Source organism: Monoraphidium neglectum (assembly GCF_000611645.1).
Source record: "Monoraphidium neglectum strain SAG 48.87 unplaced genomic scaffold scaffold03113, whole genome shotgun sequence".
Lineage (NCBI taxonomy): Eukaryota > Viridiplantae > Chlorophyta > Chlorophyceae > Sphaeropleales > Selenastraceae > Monoraphidium > Monoraphidium neglectum.
In genome coordinates this window covers 6,774-7,716 of record NW_014010515.1, presented here as the reverse complement: position 1 = coordinate 7,716, position 943 = coordinate 6,774, and the positions used below count along the sequence as shown (strand labels likewise).

Below are 943 nucleotides of genomic sequence, written 5' to 3'. Positions count from 1 at the left end.
CACACACACAATCCAGGTCGAAGTGGCCGTGCGCCGCGAGACGCGTATGGGCCAGGACGTCTGGCTGGTCGGCTCCGCCCCCGCCCTCGGCGCCTGGGACCTCTTTGCGGCTCTGCCGCTGCGCTGGACGGTGAGCCATCTCCCCCCTACCCCCCCTCCCCACATCCCATGCGCGCTGCCCGGCGGCGGCGGGGGCCACGACCGCCCGCGTGCGCGCGCGAAAAATGCCGGCTGACGGACGGGCGCGGCACGCCGGAAGCGTGAAACGAGCGCCGTCTTGTCGCGGCCGCGGGCGCCGCGGCGCGTAGCCGCCTTCCAGGCAGCGGACCGCCCGTGCCGCGCCGCCTTAAGGGGCTGCCCCCCCTCGCCCCCCGTGCACCCCCAGGACGGGCACGTGTGGCGCGCCACCCTGGAGGTCAGCCCCGCGGACACGCCGCGCATTGAATACAAGGTGACACGGGCGCCGCCGCGCCGCCGCCGCGCCGCGCCGCGCCGAGCTGCTGCGCGTCTTGATGCAATGTAGCCCTGCAGGCAGCTGTTCGGGCCCAGTCGTGGCCGCAGCCCGCCTCGCGCCGCTCCGCCTGCGCCCACCCTGGCGTCCCTCTGCCTTCACCTCCCCCACCCCGTTGCCTGAAATCATGCAGGCGGTCCTCAAGTGCACCGACGGCCCCACTGTGTGGGAGGGCGGCGCCAACAAGGCGGCCGACGTCATCCCCGGCGCCGCCGGCCTGTCGCTCTCCCACGACTTTGCCGAATGGTGATAATGTCACCGCCGGCGGGGGGGGGTGCGGCGGCGAGCGGGGCGGCTGGTGGTGGTGTACTTGGCGGCGTTGTGCTCTCCGCCGCCCTCCGTATTGCCACATAGCCAGCGTGGCTGTGCTGTGGGCCCCTGCAGCCGGAAGAAAGCCGGCCCTGCGGCCTGGCCGTGACACCGGGGGGGGGG

General features: G+C 74.2%; 1 protein-coding gene across 1 annotated transcript; it reads left to right on the top strand.

Moving 5' to 3' along the window:
- Nucleotides 1-46: 46 nt before the first annotated feature.
- Nucleotides 47-761, top strand: MNEG_12191 (hypothetical protein; the record flags this gene model as incomplete). Its single annotated transcript, XM_014039339.1, has 3 exons — nucleotides 47-130; nucleotides 386-451; nucleotides 645-761. The coding sequence occupies 3 exons, from the start codon at nucleotides 47-49 to the stop codon at nucleotides 759-761; spliced, it is 267 nt and encodes an 88-aa protein (XP_013894793.1).
- Nucleotides 762-943: the final 182 nt, after the last annotated feature.